We start from the raw sequence: 20,680 nt of genomic DNA on the forward strand, positions 1-20,680 counted from the left end.
ATGCCTGTTTTAGAGTATGTCAACTTTGCTTGATTTGCTTCTAGCTGAACTGTTGTAGCTTCCCTCTAAGACTTACATAAATTATAATGTAGTGACAGTGCTGAGATAGCCCCTCGCTCTTTGGGATTTCTTATATTTCCATTATATTGCCTAGCTCTTGGGACACAGGAATTTACTATGACCCAAATTCATGTAGTTAGTATCACTGTTTTGGATTGAAACTGTCTGCTGGTTTTGTTTCTCTGTTTCACTTTTACTGGTATGGGATTATACAAATATCTTCTAGGTCTTGCTAAGCAGTGATAGCAATTTAATTGGTGCCAGCTTTTATTTGAGTTTTACATACCTTTGTTTTTCTGCCTGACACATTTGAAGGGTGCAGCTGTTCTTTCCTATTTTGGATGTTGGTTCTTGATTCTAGTAGAAGACCTGATCGGATTATGATTATTATTTGTACCCCACTTTTTCACTGCAAAAAAGATACTCAATGTGGCTGTGCTCTTTCGTGGTTTGCTGCTTTCTGAAATTCTCTTTCAAAATGTCAAAAATGTGAAACAAATACTCAGAAAGTATACAGAACTTAACAGGATCTTGCTTCAGACAGTTCCAGCCACATTATATGGAGAACAATTGATTTGTTTATGGTATCCGTTATTCTGTCAACCTAGCAGTTTGAAAACATGCAAATGTGAGTAGATCAGTAGGTACCACTCTGGCGGAAAGGTAACGATGCTCCATGCAGTCATGCCGGCCACATGACCATGGAGGTGTCTACGGACAATGTCGGCTTTTTGGTTTAGAAATGGAGATGAACACCAACCTCCAGAGTTGGACACGACTGGACTTAATGTCAGGGGAAAACCTTTACCTTTTATCTGTTATTTACAGTAACCAAACTAACCAACTTACTTGACAATCTGTAAGAGAGACAACAGATCTCTGGCAGAATGGTCAAGCATGGTTGACTAGGCTACTTAATGTCCTGGATCCGAACTGAGATAACAAATCCAAATACCTTGTACTTGAATTGATATTTCGTAATCAAAACCAAAATCTAACGACCAAGTAAGTTTCTGAATCCTGTTTGGTCTTACAATGGATGTTTAGAACTGAACTTGAATAAATTGCAGTGTGGGCTGCTCTTTTGTACTAGGTTCACAGCTGTTGGGTGGCTACAAGAGTAAGAAGGAAATAAAAGTGAACTGAAACCATCTTTCAAAATGTATGTTTTAGTTACTTATTGTGATCATAGCTGTGGGCAGTGTATCATTCTTCTGTGAAAGTCAAAGGCGGGCAATAAGGGGAAGTTATCTCTCGGATAATCTGAAGAAAGTTTTTTGTACTGTTGTTGTGACTTCTTCATAATCCCTTGCCATACTTCATTTGTGTTCTACTTATTTACGCTTGTTCTTTTTTTGCTCTTTCTGTTTTTCCTCAGGACCATTATTTCATTTTCTTCTGTGATATTTGCAACCCATTGCTTTTTCTCTATAGATGTCTCTTATTGAGATGACCCTTGTTCCTCTCTAAAATTAAACTAGAGAGGTGGGTTATTAAGCTTTTGCTGCATTTTGTGACTGTTTTTTCTATGGAGTACATTTCTGACTAGTCTGGGTTTTTCTACTGAAAATGGCCATAATGAAAGCTACATACAATACAATACCGCCATATCCACAATGGGATATCTTTGGCAGGGGGGAGCATGCTAAAAGACTGTTATGTGCTTGATAGGATGTAACTTATGAATACATTCAAATCTGTATTTCAGGACTGATTGTTGGAGTGATCTTAAGATATGGTATACCTCCTACCAGTGGTCACGATAAGCCATTGAGCTGCTCCCAAGAGGACCGAGCTTTCACAACCCTGTTGGTCAACATCAGTGGGAAGTTCTTCGAATACACGTTAAAAGGAGAAATAAGCCCTGGAAAAATACACAATGTGGAACAGAATGACATGTTGCGAAAAGTGAGGGCTATATTTTGTTGACAGTGGACCTTCTGTTAAAGCATTTATTCTTCTGCTGTTCTCTTTCCATAGGTGTCTTTCAATGTGTCCCATTGTGCATGTTTTGTTGTTATGTCTATGTGTGGTATTTCACAGCAAAGGGTTGTAATTTATAGTGTTGCTTAGATGTGACAAGCAGCCACTTCCAGATTTTGTTGCTCTTAGCTTGATAGGACAAATACTGAGTCTTTTGTTGCAATTGTATAGCTCTAAAAGTGGAGCCAAGAGTGGCCTGCTCCATTCAATATCTCAGCGTTATGGCAACATTTCTCATTCACCTTCACAATTCAATGAGATAGACTGCTTCTGCTCTCAAGTTTATAGTCTGGGAATACAGAGAGTAGTTCCCCAAGATAGACACGGTCTACTTTTAAAGGATATTAGAGATACAGATCTAGATTGGCTCTGTTCAATGTGTTGATTAATTTGTGAATGAATGTCCAGCTGACTTATAATAAGTCAAAAAGCGGTCTGAATCAAGCTTGGGCAGTGGACCTGGAACTGATCTATCTCTCCATGGTTATTAAGAATATTTAAAGCTTGTTGTAGTTTCAAGGCACATTGATCTCTATCCATTTTAATTTAAATAGATTGGCTTGAGAAAACTACATGTAAACTGTGCCTGAAAACTTTATTTTATAGCAGTGTGTATATTCATTTCTCTCTTTCTCTTTTTTAAAAGGTTACATTTGACCCAGAAGTATTTTTCAATATTCTTCTGCCGCCCATTATTTTCCATGCTGGTTACAGTTTGAAGAAGGTAAGCCTGAAACATATACTACTGTTTTGCTGATGCATATTTGCTATCTTTTATAATGCTATGTTATTGTTTCTGTGGGGTTCCTTGCTCAAACAGGAAGACAATCTAGCATCCCCCAAGCTGATGGAAAGTCAGGACACGTTAACACTAAAGACATTTAAAGCGGCTTGGGTGCGATAGCACACCAACTCTCCACAAAATCTACTCTGATTCTAAAGGCATCATGCTCTGAACTTGTGTGTGAATTAATTCTTCAAGACATTGTAGTGTTGGACAGTCAAGATCTCTTGCCAACATGACTTTTATATACTCTGTGTGTGTGTGTGTGTATCGATAGATAGTCAGTCATCCCTGGATGTGTTGAGTCAAAAATGATTCAGATATGACCTACCTTGATCTTCTGACTATTTCAGGAGTGCATTTGTTAAGATGAAAGTTTCTTAAATCAGAATGTGGCAGCTATTTTAGTGAATATACTAGCTGTACCCGGCCACGCATTGCTGTGGCCCTGTCTGATTAGGTAAAACATCTGGGCGTCCCCTGGGCAACATCCATTGGAGATGGCCAATTCTCTCACACCTGAAGGCAACTTGCAGTTTCTCAAGTCACTCCTGACACTGGGAGAGAAAAAAATGTAACACAGTAATCAAATAGTAAACAACATTTTTTTTGCAGCTTAATTAAACTTTTCCACAGTTTTTATCATGGCACCCTTGGAAATAATGACATTTATAAATCTTGGAGGAAATATCATATAATAATAATGTAATACAGTTATAATAGTATAGTAAGTACTGGTATTTCTCCCTCTCTTCTGTGAGACTCATGAAAAGTTAAGAGGAAGTGCTGGTTTGTAATATATATATATTTTTTATAATGCCTGTCGGTATACACTATTTCTTGTGTTATGTTTTTTATATAAGATTATTATTATTGTATCCCATGGCATCTTACCAGAAACCCTTTTTTTAAAAAGAGGGGAAAACATTACTATGATGGTGGTTATAATATGCCACTTTGTCTCTTTAAGAGACTGAATGAGTAATGAGGGGAGGGTGTGTGGCCAAAAGAGGAGGCAGGGAAAGAGGCAGGTACCAGGGTGCCTCTGGGCATAAGAGTGTTCTCCCTTACAGGCCTGGGCCAACTTGGGTCCTCCCTCCAGGTGTTTGGACTTCAACTCCCACTATTCCTAACAGCCTCAGACCCCTTCCTATTCCTTTTCCCTTTCTTTTTCTGCTTAAGCGGTTGAGGGGGAAAGGAAGGGGCATGTGGTTGTTAGGAATGGTGGGAGTTGAACTCCAAAACACCTGGAGGGAGGGCCCTAGTTGGGCCAGGCTTGCTCTATAACATAAAGAATTGCAACACCGGTTGCTAAAGGGTGGAGACTGCTTGGCCGTTGCTTGCACAGTTCCTAAGGGGAGAGGCCATCTGTTACAATGGTTGCTAAGGGAGGAGGGGAGTGCTTGGTCATTGCTAAGGGGAGGAGCCATCTGTTAGGACGGTAGCTAAGGATGGAGGTGACTGATTGGCCATTCCTTTGGGGTTTGTTTTTACCTTTCTCAGGTGGGTCAGGTTTGTGAGAGTAAGCTTAAAACACTCATCAGTTCGAATGCTATGTAGTGTTCAAATTTTATAGTATTCGGTGGGATAGTTTGGGAGATATGAGTGCCATAACGGATGAACATTACATTTTTATTTATATAGATTACATTCTGTTTGGAAGTTTGCAATACATTCTTAACAACAGCCTGTGCTAATACATATTTGTTCTACAGAGACACTTCTTCAGGAACCTGGGATCTATTCTGACTTATGCCTTCCTGGGAACTGCAGTTTCTTGTTTCATTATTGGGTGAGTTGAGTTGTACAATACCATTGGGTCTTGAAGAATATAATATTTGGCTCATTTATCATGTAAGTCAAATGGTTCAGCATGAACAGTGAGGTCAATGTACTTTGTACAGAGATGCCATTGGCACTGTATCTTTCACACTCCCAGTTTTTTCTTTGTCAGATATCTTGATCTTATAATCTTGGTTGAGAGTAGGGGTTTCATTTGAGTCAGTGGCTTTTGCTTCTAAGTAATCACGCATACAGTTAATTTCACATCTGCCAAGCGCAAAATTGTTTGGAAGAGAAATATATGTGGACCTTTGACAAAGTAAGCAGTAGAATAAATTCACAGTTACCTGGTTTCAAGAAATTCTGAAAATATATGTTTTGCTGTATCTTTTATCCTTTATTTCCACAGGAATCTTATGTATGGTATTGTAAAACTAATGAAGCTAGTGGGACAGCTCTCTGATAAATTCTACTACACAGATTGTCTTTTCTTTGGAGCCATTATATCTGCTACTGATCCAGGTACAAACATCAACTTCTATGTTTGTTTGTCTATCAGAAAGAGTAAATAATCTTACAAGGACCCTAATAGTAACCCAACTAAAAACATTTCTTCTGAGAACTTTTAAAGAAATAACAAGCCAATGACAGACTAGTGTCTGATCTCCCTTCTAATTAATTTTATTTCTTTTTAAGGTATAATAATTATTGTGAGATAATTATTCATTTGAAAGACAGAAATTCATTGAAAATACATCTGTACTTTCTTCATGCATTGAGTTAGGGCTGCTTGCAAAATTCTGAAATGCCACACAAATTCAAGGCTGTTTATCTGAAAAGTGAGTGTAACATGAGTACAGTAACATGGCTGTGGCTTTTTTGGTGTGTTTTAAAGAGCAGAATTAAGTGATTAGCATTTCTAATGAAAATAACTGTTACAATAACAAGTGGCTGCTTAGAGCTTAGAGTAGAAGCAGGGGTCTCTAGTTCCAAAAAAGAGGGAGAAATCTTGCTGTTTTTAGTGACTCGGGTATTTTTCTTGTCTCCCACTATCCCTTACACAGATTTTATGTTCCCTTTTAAGATATTTTTTGCAATGTGGGAAAAGCTGGGCATGTCTATTCTGCAGTGAGGATGCAGGGGGAACTTTTGCTGTGACAGGTTTAATAATACCAAAGCTCAGAAAAAGTAAATTGGAGAGTAACTACTACCAGAATTTCTTAGACAGAGAGGACAATGCCCTTTGGTTTGGTTTTGCTTTCTAATGGCCCAACTCAAATTTGAGTGGCAAAGTCAAATATATCCGTTTAGTTCTGATCTTCTGTTAATAATTGAAGCATGTATGTCAATGATGCATTGTTAGAAGGTCTCACAAATGTAGGAAACTGAGGATAGATGTGAAACATTTAAGGCATAGCTGGTGAAGTGAGACTGAAAATCTTCCAGTGCATATTTTTCACATTAACTTTCCTGCTAAAAATACTTTCATATTCATTAGTAACATTCAATGAATTGTAGCAATAAAAAATAAACTACTGACTGTGCTATGATATTAACAACAACAACAACAACAAAAATATATTTGTTACCCGCTTCTCTCACACTCGAAGCAAGGTATAACTTGGCTGAAACAGACAGATAAAATACTATCCTATTAAATTCATATGTTGAAATACACATAATAAACATGGACACTTAATACTAATAAAGTGTAGGTTATAAAATAAAATAAAAATTGAGATGCCATATAGTTATCTTTATGAAAGAAAGCTGCTATTAGTAGTAGTGTCAATGTAGCTGCCATGTCTCAGTGCTATGGAATCATGGGAGTTGTAGTTTGGTGAGGCTCCAGCACTCTGGCACTGATCTTGTAAAGCTACAATTTCCTCAATTCCATAACACCGAGCCATAGCTGTTAAAAGTGATGTCAAACTGCATTAATTTAATAGTGAAAGTCAAAATTTAAAGACAAATTGACTCAAACTGTGCTGTATTTAGGACATCAGGAAAATTCCCAAAATATTCCACCAACATTTTCTGGAAACCCCACATCTCTGATCCAAACATTCAAGTTCATTTCTGTTTGGCCTTGGGGTGACTCAGATCATCACTTGAATAGTGTTTTTTGTTGCGGAGGCCTATGGCAATAGTTGTAATTTGCCACAGAGAGAGACATTGTGTGTACAAAATGACATCTCATGAACTTGCATATTTAGAGAGAAATGTCCATCATATAAAACTGCCAATTTGCCAGTTTCCTTTTGGTGATCCTGCCCATCCAAAATGATTGTGTGAAATGTGCCTTGGAGAAAACCTTGCTACTGAATATTCTCTGTCTAAGAAATGTAAACAATAGTTTCTTGTCTTCCCCAGAACCCTTTTAAATGCAATTTTGAGCTTGTTTTTTTTTTTCCATTTCAGTCACTGTACTGGCAATCTTTAACGAACTCCATGCTGATGTTGATCTCTATGCATTGCTGTTTGGGGAAAGTGTTTTAAATGACGCCGTGGCTATTGTATTGTCTTCGTAAGTCAATTACTCACATTTTAATGTGTTATGTGTATGATGATTTGATAGTAAATGGACATTTTTTCAGTTTTACTCCTATGATATTCATTAGATGGATCATCTGGAATAAGTATTTTGTTCATTTCTGCTTTATTTCCTCTTGCAGTTCCATTGTAGCATATCAACCCACTGGGGGAAACATCCATGCCTTCGATGCAGCAGCCTTTTTTAAATCTATCGGCGTCTTCCTTGGTATCTTCAGTGGCTCTTTCATGATGGGAGTGGCGACAGGGATTGTGACAGCTCTGATATCCTTCTATAAAGCACGTTCAGACTGTTGACAGTTGCAAACCAGTTACTGACTTTCTTCCCTAGCAGAAGTAGCATTTCTTTTTATCTGATTTCATCTTTTATAGTCCAGGGATAGGCAGAGATAGGCATTTGGCATGACCTTTAACTTTTGAGTGATATTCAATAGTAATGCAAGAATTTCCAACTCGTGATTTGTTAAAAAAGCATCAAAATTGCTGACCCTTCCACCTGCCAATTTATGCTGATGAAATTAAGAAAACTGATAGCTTTGGAGCAGTTTTTTAATGTACAAGAATCGCTTATGTAACAAGGAGTAGCTTTTTATGTACAAGCTTTGCCACTTCCATTCAGTTCTCGTACTCAAAATAACTTCCTGTGGTTTTTAATTACACATGTATTTCTTTAGAACATGAGTGGGAATCATGTTTTTCTGCATTTGGTTTTTCTACATATGGTTTTCTACATTTTGTTGGATTGCGGTTTCCAGCCTTTCTGACATGAGGTCTAAATCTTCTGGGAGTTGAAATCCAGCAATATTCGGAGGAATACTTTGCATTGCTGTTGCTTTAGAATTAGGGTCTAGTTGGGAGGTCATAAGATTCTTTTATATGAACACAAATGGGGTCCTATAAGTCTAAAGAATATCAATTTATACCGTAAAATGATAGTGGAAATCATGATCATATTTAAAAACCAAGAAGAAATAAGGAGCCAGACTTTGCTCCACAAGTGGAGCAATATGAAGGTAGAGGCCAAGTTTGAATTAAACTTGCAGGATGTAGTATATCAGGAGGAACACAAGGACACTGGGATGGAAGCAGGGTTGACTGTCAGCATGTTTTCTTAATGAAGGAAGGAAGACAAAGAAATTCCCAGTGAAAGGCCAATACCTTAAATGCAAACTCTTTTAATGTAGTCTGTTCAGGAGACCCAATGGTCTGCTTCTATTTATGTATTTACTTCACTTGTATACTGCTTTTCTCACCCCAAATGGGGGACTCAAAGCAGTTTCCAAACATGTTATGAAAAAATTCAATGCCTACACAACAATAATAAAATAATAATAAAACAATGATTGAGTGAATCATAAGAACGCAATAATTTTAACATTAAAACATAAAGTTAAAACATATTAATTTAAACATTAAAATCACATAATCCAAAAATCAAAGACCAGGGCCATTCCAATATCAATCTCTATTGTATGAAATCTCTGATCATTCCTTTTATTGCTTATTGCCCAAAGGCCTGGTCCCATAGCCAAGTTTTTACCTTTCTTCTGAAGGCCAGAAGGGAGGGCGCGGATCTAATTTTGCTGGGGAGTTTGTTCCATAGTCGAAGAGCCACCACTGAGAAGGCCCTGTCTCTTGTCCCCACCAGTCATGCCTGTGAAGGAGGTGGGACCGAGAGAAGGGCCTCCCTAGACTATCTCAACCTCCGAGGTGGTTCATAGATGGAGATATGTTCAGACAGGTAAAATGGGCCAGAACCTCTGTAGCTACTGCACCACACTGCCTCTCTCCTGAAATTCCTTGCTCCTGAGTCACAGTCACTATATAAAATTCACTAGTTTTTGTGATTCCTTAACAAAACATTTACGTAACAAAGTTTACAAAACTGCACTGCTTTCCTTTGCTGGAAACAGCCCTCTTTTTCCTAATGTCTTGGAGTACCTTCTTATTGGCCGAAGCATGTGGTTTTACAGGTAAGGGTCTCTGAGAGATGAGCTGACATAGTGATTGAAGTATTGTTATTAAATAATACTGATTTTGTTGTTGATGAGATAGCCCTTGTGCCTATTCCTTAAAGAATGTCTTGTGTTTCTATTGATTAGTTAATTACCACAGTTCTTGTATAGGGATTAATATAGCTTCCAGTTTAATTCCTTGGGCATATAAATTTTGAACTGAACTGATAAACACAATAACACGCACCTGGAGCCCTTAAAATTGGATTACTTGTGAACTATCAACTTCAAAACATATTTTTCTGGACTAAGCAGCTTTCTGTCTTGTTTGTTTATAGAATTGCTTCAATTTATTTTAGAATTAGCTTAAGTGAGCAAGAGACTCATTTTTCTAATAGATTTTGCAAAATGTTGGATTGATCATCACAAAGCAAAATGGTGACTTAGTGAATAGAGTACGTTTAATTCCAGAAAATATATGCCAAAATTCAAAAGACTTTATTGGATATATACACACCTGTAAATAGCAATTCTTGTTTGCAGTTTATAATCCACAGTTTTTAATCTGCTTTTGTTTTGCAATGGAGACCGTAACGTGATGGATGTAGATCATTGAGTGGGATTTGCTTATCAAGAAACACAGTCTGAAACCTTATTAGATGTAAGAAGCAGTCATGGTGATGATTTCTTACTTGCCTTCCCGTATGGATCAAGAACAATGGATTAAAATATAGCAATAAAATAGACACATAACATAGTTAAAAAATGAGCATCAATTAAAAATACTTAATCAAGAAGCACACATATTAAAAGTGATTATTTCATAACTTAAAAACTTGTGCTTTAAAAGCCATTTGGATAGGCCTACTGGAAGAGATTGGTTTTTAATGTTGTTTTAAATGCAGGCAGCATATCCAACCATCAGTCATTCCATAGTTTGGGACAACTGATGGAAAAGGTCCTCTGGTTTACAATTGCAGTATTCTCAACTGCGGTAATAATAGAATTGTTCAACATAAAATCTGTGCAGAAGCTTGAGAAAATGTGTTGAATGTACAATAATCACAGGGTGTTTATGGTTCTCTTTTTAAGCATCTATTTATGATGGGGCAAGATGGATGGTTGGCATTTTATTGAATAGACACTGGAATTCAAATAGAGTTGTTGTAATGACTTGTATAACCAGTTCTCATTTTGCACAGGACTGATAGATCAAACAAATACAAAAAAAATATGGGTTGATCACACAATATTTGAATGATCCCTGCAGAATTTTTAGGCCTTAGAAATCAAAGAATTGAGGATTAACTTGTGAGAGGGTTCAACTATGGAGTCTGTTGCAATTTGGGATGAAGCCATGGGATGTTTATATATACAGTAGAGTCTCACTTATCTAAGCTAAACAGGCCGGCAGAACCTTGGATAAGCGAATATCTTGGATAATAAGGAGGGATTAAGGAAAAGCCTATTAAACATCAAATTAGGTTATGATTTTACAAATTAAGCACCAAAACATCATGTTATACAACAAATTTGAAAGAAAAAAGTAGTTCAATACGCAGTAATGTTATGTTGTAATTACTGTATTTACGAATTTAGCACCAAAATATCACGATATGTTGAAAACATTGACCACAAAAATGCATTGGATAATCCAGAACCTTGGATAAGCAAGTCTTGGATAAGTGAGACTCTAGTGTAATTAAGTAATTTGAAGAATGTGCAGAGTGTATTTCTGGTTCATATTTACAATAGCTGTTTTCGGCTCACATGTAATAATGCAACGGGGTTTCAAGAATAGATGGTTATCCTTTAAAGCTGGTTTCATATCTACAGTTACTCTCACATGAATAAACAGCAAAACTACAATGCCTTCATGCAAGGTAGCACTTAAGGAGGTAAAGAAAAGAGACATGTTATCCTAAATACAAACAAGCTATAAAAGAGAATTTTACATGATGTTTTTGATATGTTGTTTGTTTTGGCAGGTGTGGTATCTGTCCTGTTTTGCGGAATCACACAAGCTCACTACACGTATAATAATTTGTCAGTTGAGTCAAGAAGCCGTACCAAGCAGGTGAAAGAAAATATTCTCTGTTTTGTTTCCTAAATAGTGAAGCATGGGTTCATTTAGCCTGTCTGGCTTCACTCATTATACTAGGTTACTCATCCTGAGAAAACCTGATGCTAATGCTAATACTGTATATGAATGATAAAGGTTATGAGAGGCAGCATAGTATAGCATTTTGAGTATTGGACTAGGAATCCTGGAGCTATCCACACTACATACATGTAGTGCTTTTATCCCACTTTGAACTTCCAGGGTTGTGTCTTATAGAATCCTAGAGTTTATAGTTTGGTGAAGCATGAGAGATCTGAGTGAGAATTTACAGATGTTCTTCCCCAAACTGCCAATCCCAGGAGCTCATATAACACATAACAACAGAATTTGATTAGGTGAAATGAACAATTGGGAGAAGGATATGGTGCAGTCGTCACTGAACTGTATCAGTAAAATTGCAGAGCAGGGTTGCATATTTAAATACTCTATTTTTAAAAATTGCTTTAAAAATGCCTGCACCTATAAACCTACAGGTTTTGAAAAAGAGTTCCAGTCTAACAGCATGCAACTTTCTTCCTACAATGGAAATGATATTTATTCCATAAAAACTATGTATCTTTTAGTTGCACTTCCCCCCAATGAAATCAAGATGGTGTATATAATTCCTGTCCTCCTCATTTAACTTCATAATGCTCTTGTAATATAGGATAGTCTGAAAAAGAGTGACTCTCACAAGGTCACCCAGTGAGTTGCAAGACTCAGTGAAGATTTAACTTGCCTTTTCATGGTCTTCAAGATATGTCAGTATCAGCATACTGTAGAAGTTAAAAAACCCAAATCTGCAATGATAGGAGCAACACCAAATTGTTATGTGGAATGCTGCAACTTCGAATTCTGCAATAGAAAGGTAGTCAAGAGTTGCTGGGAACAAAAAATCTGGATTTGTTTCAAAACAATTGCCCTTTCAAATATTTTGAGTTGTTTTTATTTGGAATAAGCTACTTTGAATGCAGGTGTTTTTCTCTTTATGAGAAATATGAACATCACTGACATATTTTTCTTCATTCCCAGCTCTTTGAAGTGCTGCATTTCCTAGCAGAGAACTTCATATTTTCTTATATGGGCTTAGCTCTGTTCACCTTCCAGAAGCATGTATTCAGCCCTATATTTGTCATTGGAGCTTTTGTATCCTTTCATGGTTGTTCTGAATTGTAATGCATTTCTAAGCTATATTTCAAAATTGTACAAAAAGGTTTTAATTTTTCTGTCTCCGCTTCAGTGTATTTCAAATAGAGTATTTTCTCAAACTGTGCTCCTGCAGATGTTTTGGACTTCAGCCCTTATAATTCCTAACAGCTGGTAAACTGGCTGGGATTTCTGGGAGTTGAAGTCCAAAACACCTGATGGAGCACAGTTTGAGAAACACTGAAATTGAGCATTCCCATGTATCTGCTTAGAAGTAGCTTCATTATATTGAGCAGAATATACTCCAAGGTAAGTGTGTATAGCATTTCCATCTCAAAATATCCTTTTCTATATTCTGTACAAGCTTTTCCTTTTTAGCTTTGAAAAAAACAACACGAGACTCTTGAAACTTTGCAGCAGTTCCGTTTACAAAATCAGATATCGTATATCTTGTTTTTGCTTGCTTTAATCAAGACAAGAAAAATAATTGGATTCTTCAACCACATCCTAATAGATTAGGTATTCATAGAAACTTTTATCTCTTATCTTGATCCGAAATGTTGAGAACTCTGTGTACATGATGTGGTTTCTGCAGTCTTTACTTCTTGAAGGTGGAGACAAGCAAAAGTGGCCGAAGTCAGAAAAGCCCTTCACAATCCATGAGGTACATAAACAACTTTAGCAGAAATGGAAGGAAAAGTTGTTAAACTCTTCTTATGTAACTGACAATTCTATCTTATAAATGCCATTGATTAGATATTATTCCCTCAACTGTAGTGGAACCCCCGGTGGCGCAGTGGGTTAAACTGCTTAGCTACTGAACGTGCTGACCGAAAGGTTGGCGGTTCGAATCCGGGGAGCGGGGTGAGCTCCCGCTGTTAGCCCCAGCTTCTGCCACCCTATCAGTTCGAAAACATGCAGATGTGAGTAGATCAATAGGTACTGCTCCAGCGGGAAGGTAACAATGCTCCATGCAGCCATGCCAGCCACATGACCTTGGAGATGTCTACAGACAATGCTGGCTCTTTGGCTTAGAAATGGAGATGAGCACCAACCCCCTGAGTCAGACACGACTAGACTTAATGTCAGGGGAAAACCTTTACCTTTACTGTAGTTATATCTTGTCCATATATTATGGGTAGAGGGAGCATTTCAGGGGGAAATCGGTTGATGATTGGAACTTTAAGTACTCTATTAGTTGTCCACTACTTTGGGTGCATCTACACTGTAAAACTGATACAGTGTAACACCAAGTAAACTACCACAGCTCGATGCTATAGTATCATAGGAGTTGTAATTTTGAAAGATTTTTAGCCTTCTCTGCCAAATACTGCTAGAGTCTCATTAAACTAAAACTCCCATGTTTCCATAGCATTAAACCATGGCAGTTAAGTGCTGTCAATCTGCATTAATTCTACAGTGTAGATGCAACCTTCCACATACCCTCTGAGAGGAACAGACAAACATTCGCCAGGACCAAACTGTGTACATCAGTAACTTCTCATCCTTTTCCTGTGCAGCCCTCTGGGCAATCAGATACCTGCTCCAAATGGCTTTGCTGAATGCTTGAATCCTTAACTAAATGGTGTGATTAGATAGCTGTTTTCCTGGGAAGAGCTGCACACATCTATCCACTTTCTTTCTTCTTGAATTTGGGCAGAAGGCACAAGATCAGCTGGAATTTCCAGCACATGTTGATGTTTTCAGGTAAAACAAATCTCTGGAACTAGTAACCTACTTTTATGACAAAACAGAAGACAAATGTTCCCAACTGCATAAAAGATCTACCAATTCAAAGTGTAGGTGGGGAATAGGGAAGGAAGGGCAAAAAGACATTTCTTTCCTTTCTCCCTCCTTTCTCCCCCTTCTCTCTCCCTTCACATGTCCTCTTTGATGCTTTGACTACTTTGATCTCTCTGAGTTCATTTCAAAGCAAACTCACCTAATGACATTTGCCTCTCAGGCAAAAAAAATCTTGAAGATAATAAAAAAATTTAAAAAATGAAGAACTGAGGCACATGTACGGCTATTTCATCTGGCTAACATTATAGCATCCCTGCCAGAGTAGACATATTCATGGTGTGGTTAACGCAGGTCATCTGTTTTCCAAAGAAGATTAAGCCAGGGACTGACAGTTGTTTAGAATGACACAAAAAAAACTCCAGGTTAAGGCATACATTGGCTTGGAAACGGCACAAGTATGTCACTGTACAAAACAGACTATATTGCCCATATCTTGAGGAGAGGTGAACTCAAAATGTGACATAGGTGTGGGTCTTACGCATATCTGACACACTAGTCTTAATGGTCCCTCGCCCTTCTTTTAAACTTCTCAGAGAATAGATTTTTTAAAAATATGAAGGTGTAGAACAGGGCTGTGTGATGTACAACCTGCAGCCTACATGTGGTTCCATAAGACCATTTTTCTGTATACATATTTCAGATTACTCACAATGTGTCACGTGTGGGGGGGGAGGGGGGGGAAATTACATCATCAGTGATTATTTCTGACTTCTTGGAATCTCCAGCAAAGCAGCTTTTACACAGTTCAGATCCCAGGTCCTCCAAGCTTCCCAATTCTTCCAGTTTTGATTGTTAACAGACTTTCATATTTTATGAAATTGTAAAAGGTTTAATGTCCACAAGCTCCATATATGAGCATTGTCTTAAGTTGTTTTAATGTGCCTTTATTTGTATGATATAGAATGTTTGTTTAAAAATAAATAAAATCTTTAAAATTATGTTAGGATGAAAACGTTCCTACAATTTATTTAAGCCAACAACAATAATTCTTAGTTTCAGGAATTACTTAAAAGCAGTAAGTATCCTGGGTGGGAGAGATGCAAAAGTTAAAAATACTGAAAGTCAAAAAGCTTTTAGTATTTATCAATGCTGTGGCTATTCTAGCTCTTTCCTGGCTGCATAATATTTCTTCATGTCTCTGTTTTTAAATTGTGATTGAAAGATTGGTTGATTATATGATTTATATCTCATTTTCCTCCATATTGGGTCCAAAGCAACTTACACAATTTATTAAAACAACACACTATTAGTGAATCCTACAGGAATGAATGCTTCAGCTAGAAGTTAGCATAGAGTTGCACTGGAGGAAGTAGAAATTTTCTAGCGAGATACCCTCTTTAAGAATTTGCTACGTCCTTCAACATGATTTGATAGTAACTTCTGGAGGGAGCTTACCATAGAATCCCCTGGAGGATCTAGACCAGGCATGGGCAAACTTTGGCCCTCCAGGTGTTTTGGACTTCAACTCTCACAATTCTTAACAGCCAGTAGGCTGTTAGGAATTGTGGGAGTTAAAAGTCCAAAAACACCTGGAGGACCAAAGTTTGCCCATGCCTAGTGTAGACAATTCCTTGAGAGGGCATATTTTGTCAGATGCTGGTAGGCGGAGCTATGAGAACCAGTCCTGTGGATATGGGAATTGTACTATGCAAAAAGTGAAGATATAAAAACAACCATTTAAAATAAAACAGTAATTTGAAACAGTCAAAAGCTCATCCACTACTGGAAGGGAAAAAACATGCATCCCATGACCAAATATTAAGCATTTCTTCTTCGTTGGGGGACATCCTGTACAAAATCTATTTCTGTATTGCCTTCCAGTCCATAGGAGCTCCTGGGGCATTGAAACAATAAAAACACATTAAAACAATGCAAAGATAAAATCATTTATAAAATAAAATAAGAATAAAAGCAGCCTAAAAACAAGCCTAGAATCCATTTTTGGAACTGTTAGAACATCATATTCAAACATGGAATGCCATGAGGGACAGCACTGTTTAGCCTGCCCTCCAGAGGCTTCCATGGATCCAGCCTGGCTTCCTTGGTGAGGAGCTCCATGGTCGAGGCCCTGCTGCAGAGGCAGCTTTGTTACTTGTGCCGCCTATTTAACTTCAAGTGATATTGAGATATACAGCTAGGCCTCTTTCAAAGATCTCAAATGTCTTTGCTGTATTGTCCGTTATGGTATCTCTGCTGTACATGAGGATCGAACAAGTCATTTTCTGTGTTCATTTTTTCCAGGCTCAACACCATTCTTCCTTATTTCTGTATCAAGATTTTAAAAAATTACATATCTTCAAAAATGTATTGATGTGACATGCTTTCTTCTAAGGGGCACATTGTGAAGCAGGTTTTGCCTAACATGTATTTTTGCAAGGAATATCTCCAGTGAACACATATTTTAATATGCTGTAGCTGATATATGCATTGGGAGGACAAAATCATGAACATACACAGAGAGATGCATCAAAGATTTTGAGAAGTGCAAACATTGCAGGAGAGTGGTGTTTTGCTTCCTGCATTAATTGAGGAAGTACAATTAGACACACTACTGTACTATTAAAATGTAACTCAAGCGAGTTTCTCCTACATCCCTAATTATAAGATTTCTGTTCCTCTCTGCTGTTACTCACAGGTCTCAGGGGAGCCATGGCATTTGCGCTAGCCATAAGAGACACAGCAACCTACGCCCATCAAATGATGTTCTCCACAACACTCCTTATTGTCTTCTTTACTGTTTGGATTATTGGAGGAGGCACGACTCCCATGCTTTCCTGGCTGAATATAAGGTACTTGTCTCAAATTTGTATTGAAACATGTTTATATTTTACATTTTCAACTGTGCAAAATATTCTAATGACAATCTTGTTATTCCTTGAGAGGACAATTATTTTGCTTTAACAAAACACAAGGTAGCTTTTAAACTATGCATTTGCAGGTTTAGAGCAGACAATCAAAATAAAGCTCGCCCATGTTGTTGGTCATAAATCCTAGACACTCTTTGTTTCTCTTTATTTCCCCATGTTTTTCAGTGGTGCTACCTATTAATCTCATAATCTGCAAGGGGAGAGTGGAAAATAATCCTATAGATTTTATTCACACATAAATAGAAATACAGTTTATCCCAAAGTCTTCTTCCTGCAACAGGGCAGCACCATTTTTCTAGTCTGGAATATTGCATTCGGTGCTATATGGGCTTGAGGGCAACCTTCCATATACTCGTACCCCACAAGTAATGGGTGTCTCAGACCCTCTCTTTTGACCCTGTAAATTGATATCTAAGTACTTCTAGGCAGATACAAGTAAACCTTCATCCTTTTTAGAAATCTGATTTATACTGTGTTGTCGAAGGCTTTCATGACCGGAATCACTGGGTTGCTGTGAGTTTTCCTGCCTGTATGGCCATGTTCCAGAAGCATTCTCTCCTGACATTTACCCACATCTATGGCAGGCATCCTCAGAGCTTGTGAGGTATATTGGAAACTAGGCAAGGGAGATGTATATATACAGTAGAGTCTCACTTATCCAAACTAAACTGGCTGGCAGAAGCTTGGATAAGCGAATATCTTGGATAATAAGGAGGGATTAAGGAAAAGCCTATTAAACATCAAATTAGGTTATGATTTTACAAATTAAGCACCAAAACATCATGTTATACAACAAATTTGACAGAAAAAGTAGTTCAATATGCAGTAATGTTATGTTGTAACTACTGTATTTACGAATTTAGCACCAAAATATCACGATATATTGAAAACATTGACTACAAAAATGGCTTGGATAATCCAGAGGCTTGGATAAGCAAGGCTTGGATAAGTGAGACTCCACTGTATATATATATCTGTGAAAAGTCCAGGATGGGAGAAAGAACTCTTGTCTGTTGGAGGCAAGCATGAATGTTGTAATTAATCACCTTGATTAGCATTTGATGGTCTTGCAGCTATAATGCCTGGGGGAATCCTGCCTGGGGGAATCCTAGTTTCCAATATGCCTAGTTTCCAATATACCACACAACCTATGGGGATGCCTGCCATAGATGTGGGTGAAACGTCAGGAGTGAATGCTTCTGGAACATGACCATACTGCCCGGAAAACTCACAGCAACCCACTGATTTATAATCTCTACTAGATATCTAGGACACAGGATTGCTAGAATTACTGGGGTTGCTGTTGGGGAAAAGCATTTTCCCTAACTCTGTGACACAGCTAAACTACAGAGAAACGTGGGCAGAGTCCGAAAGAGTAGCCCATTTCCCAATGCATTTCTAGGGCTACAGATCAGTAGCTCTGATCTATGGAGGAAAGCATGGCCTATGAATTGTGCCATGGGTATGGAAGTATTCTTCCACATGGAATAAAGCATTCAGGGGGCCTTTACACATCACACAATTGTAGTGCTATGATTTTGCTTTAACAGCCATGGCTGTCTTCAATAGAATCCAGGGATTTGCAGTTTAAGGAGGAATATTTAGACTTCTCAGCCAGAGAGAGTTCTGGTGCTTGAAAAAACTACAGGCCCCAGGATTCCACAGAAGGGATCCATGGCCCTTAGACTGGAACCATAGTTTTGTAATTTCTCAATGTAAAGAGGTATGTGCTCTCAAAACATGGTTAGGTTTATTATTTCTTCCTTATCTGAGTGCATCTTCACTAATTCCAAAGCATCATTAAGCAATTGAATAAAAAGTTATAAAAACTGCATGAGATGCAACCTTTAATCCAGGAGATGGCAGTCATTTGCAATGTTAATACCTTTTAGAAAAGGGTCACTATTTTAGGTACTGCAGTGAAAATTAAAACCAAAAATATTCTTCTGTGTTTGTCATAGTTGTGGTAGGCCTTCAAGTCACTTCCGACTTGTGGTGATCCTGAGGCTTATCATAGGAGTTTCTTTGCAAAATGATAATCCTTTGCCTTGCCTTGGGGCAACAGAGTTATAGCCCAGTGCGCAAACCATTATACCACTCTGGCTCTCCATCTCATGAGAGTGACATCACAGTTCTATTCTTCATCTTGCTTTCCTGACAATATACCGTATATGCTTGAGTATAAGCTGAGTTCTTCAGCCCTTTTTAGGGCTGAAAAAGACCCCCCCCCCTCAGCTTATACTCGAGTGAGGGTCCTGGCTGGCTTATATTAGGGTTGGCTTATACTCAGTATATAGGAAATCAGAGTTGGATAATCTTATTATCTTAAATATTCAAAAACATTTTAACCTACTGATGCCTCAATTAATGTAATTTTATTGATATCTATTTTTATTTTTATTTTTTAAATTTACCAGTACCTGCTGCATTTCCCACACTTGACTTATACTCGAGTCAATAAGATTTCCTAGTTTTTTGCGGTAAAATTACATGCCTTAGCTTATATTTGGATCAGTTTATACTCGAGTATATACGGTACTTGTAATTTGAAGCAACATAATAGAAATGCTTGCCTAGGATTTAAGCTACAGGGTGTATTTCAAAATACTTCTGGTGAGAGCTAACATGGAAGATCAAAGGGTACCAGTAATGCTTCCTATAGAAGCCAAATTTGATGCTGAAATCTCAGAGACTAGAAAAATGACTTCTCTCCTAGGTATAGCCCAAAAATAAATTGTTTAAGCTCTAACCGGTATGCATTTAGTGAGAGTGACTTTTGAGTATATCTGCATAAAACTAGGTTTTTCTAATAAGGTGGTTGGCACTTGTGTAACATTGAAGTGTGATGTGTTGTCACCTTACACCTAAATATCTGGACTGGCTCAGATTTACTGCTTTTCCTCCATAATTTGTTTTTTGCTGATTTTTCTAGCAACTGCTTAAAATGGACAGTTATTGTAATCAGTCTGTCTGTTATAAGAGGAGTGCAGTTATTTTAACATTATGCATAAATGTGCTTAGAATCTAATCTCTCTTCAGCTCTTCTATAAAAGTATAATACTGAGAGAAGAAGATACTTGACTCAGGAAACCATAAACCACTGGCAGTGTTCTTATGCACATAACAGCTGACATAAACTAGTTTGCTGATGAACGGAAGAAGGAAACCAAGCTGCCACTAAAATGTTGTGTCGATTAATAGCATGGAAGTGAATGACTGTGCACTTGTGAATTTGAAAGCCCAGCAACTATCTGGCTGTTTATTAAGCAGCTGTTGCAGATTGTTAGTTTGTTTGCTTTAATGTTAGAGCACAAAATGTTGCACAGTTGCATGTGTTTTAAGAAGCAGAGAGTGTATTTTGAGAGGCAGAGAGGTCTATTGAAGAGAGGTCTTTCTTCAAAATAGAAAGTCATATGAAAATGCTCTTTTTTATGGTGTAAGAATCTATCCTTATCATGTACCTTGAGAAGCCAGACTTGGCCACGGTGATCCATTCTCTTGTTACATCTCAAATAGATTACTGCAATGTGCTCTACATGGGGTTGCTTCTGAAGACTGTTTGGAAGCTTCAAGTGGTCCAATGGGCTGCAGCCAGATTCCTCACCGTAGCGGCGTACAGGGAGCACACAACCCACCTGTTACATCA

General features: G+C 37.7%; 1 protein-coding gene across 2 annotated transcripts in view; it reads left to right on the forward strand.

Annotated features, from left to right (window-relative positions):
• slc9a7 (solute carrier family 9 member A7) overlaps positions 1–20,680 on the forward strand; it is a 75,679-nt gene that overhangs the window by 30,480 nt on the left and 24,519 nt on the right. For both annotated transcript variants that reach the window (XM_062975335.1, XM_062975336.1), the window contains exons 2-12: positions 1,769–1,968; positions 2,690–2,767; positions 4,543–4,619; positions 5,019–5,131; positions 7,031–7,136; positions 7,285–7,431; positions 9,035–9,135; positions 11,106–11,194; positions 12,251–12,364; positions 13,960–14,071; positions 16,803–16,956. In XM_062975335.1, the coding sequence (XP_062831405.1) occupies positions 1,769–1,968; positions 2,690–2,767; positions 4,543–4,619; positions 5,019–5,131; positions 7,031–7,136; positions 7,285–7,431; positions 9,035–9,135; positions 11,106–11,194; positions 12,251–12,364; positions 13,960–14,071; positions 16,803–16,956 (1,291 nt within the window). The remainder of the gene's footprint in view (positions 1–1,768; positions 1,969–2,689; positions 2,768–4,542; positions 4,620–5,018; positions 5,132–7,030; positions 7,137–7,284; positions 7,432–9,034; positions 9,136–11,105; positions 11,195–12,250; positions 12,365–13,959; positions 14,072–16,802; positions 16,957–20,680) is intronic.

The sequence above is a fragment of the Anolis carolinensis genome, chromosome 3 (genome assembly GCF_035594765.1).
Source record: "Anolis carolinensis isolate JA03-04 chromosome 3, rAnoCar3.1.pri, whole genome shotgun sequence".
Taxonomy (NCBI): Eukaryota; Metazoa; Chordata; class Lepidosauria; order Squamata; family Dactyloidae; genus Anolis; species Anolis carolinensis.